The sequence below is a fragment of the Teleopsis dalmanni genome, chromosome 2 (assembly GCF_002237135.1).
Source record: "Teleopsis dalmanni isolate 2A chromosome 2, ASM223713v2, whole genome shotgun sequence".
Classification (NCBI taxonomy): Eukaryota; Metazoa; Arthropoda; class Insecta; order Diptera; family Diopsidae; genus Teleopsis; species Teleopsis dalmanni.
The window spans coordinates 211,636,850-211,637,916 of NC_051847.1; the positions used below are offsets into that span (position 1 = coordinate 211,636,850).

At 36.0% G+C, this 1,067-nt stretch overlaps 1 protein-coding gene across 1 annotated transcript in view; it reads left to right on the forward strand.

The window, feature by feature from the left end:
- LOC119676685 (dynein heavy chain 5, axonemal-like) overlaps nucleotides 1-182 on the forward strand; it is an 18,944-nt gene extending 18,762 nt beyond the window's left edge. Inside the window, exon 11 of the mRNA XM_038087940.1 lies at nucleotides 16-182. Within this exon, the coding sequence (XP_037943868.1) occupies nucleotides 16-182 (167 nt within the window). The remainder of the gene's footprint in view (nucleotides 1-15) is intronic.
- The last annotated feature ends 885 nt before the right edge of the window (nucleotides 183-1,067 follow it).

The window sequence follows — 1,067 nt, forward strand, 5'->3', positions numbered from 1 at the left end:
GTAACAATAATTCAGCATCGCAAGATGTTTTCTCTTGGGCCACTTTTGACGAGCGCTTGGCAAGTGTTCTGGATGTCAAACTTGAGAACGTTGCTAAGAAAGATGATCTGCAAGTATTGAGAGAAGAAATCAATTGCTTAAAACAAGAAAATACTTCACTCAAGAAGAATTGTGCCGGTTAAAAATGCAGATTGACCATATAGATAAAGACGGTAGACGCAAGAATATTGTTGTAAAAGGCTTATCGTGCGACACAGTTATGTCTGCTGAAAACGAAATTCACAAACTGTGCAGTAACGTGCTGAAAGCAAATGTATCTGTGTGCACTGTAAAAAAACTACCTGGTAATGGCATTTTTATTGCAACACTTGGATCAGAATCGCAGGCTAGACAGATATTATCCGCTGTGACGAAATTAAAAGGTACAAATATTTACATAAATAGAGATCTCACAGTGGATGAACGGTCCAGAAAACAGAATCTGCGCGGAGTAGCAAATGAGCTTAGAAGACTGCATCCTGGTGTTAAAGTTCGGTTAGGTGATTACTCGCTTTTTATTAACGACAAACCTTTCACTTGGAGAGAAAACAAAATTATTGCTGCTTCAACAGGAGATGCGAAAATGATTAATAACTTGCTTACTACAACAAGGTTTCAGTGCGATGTCAAACAAAATATAAGTAATATAAGTAATCGTCAGCTCATGGATGTCAACCCGGGAAGAAATACCCTGGACTACACTGCAGTGGATGTTGCCTTACCGGTGAATTCTAATTAGCAATTGCCAGTGTGTCAGGTGCTTTCTTATAACGTAGCTAATTTAAAAAGTAAATTTAATCATAAAAACTTTTTCACTTTTGTTAACTTATATGACATATTTTTTCTATTTGAAACACATGTACTGGTCGAAAACCAAAATAACTTTACTTATTTCTTTCAAGATTATATATTGTGTTGGGTGGGAGCGTCAAAAATTCATAATGCTGGTAGAGCGAGTGGTGGTTGTCTTTATGGGTATAAAAAATGTTTAGAGAAGATATATTCTTTTAAATTTCTAAACTTTGGTG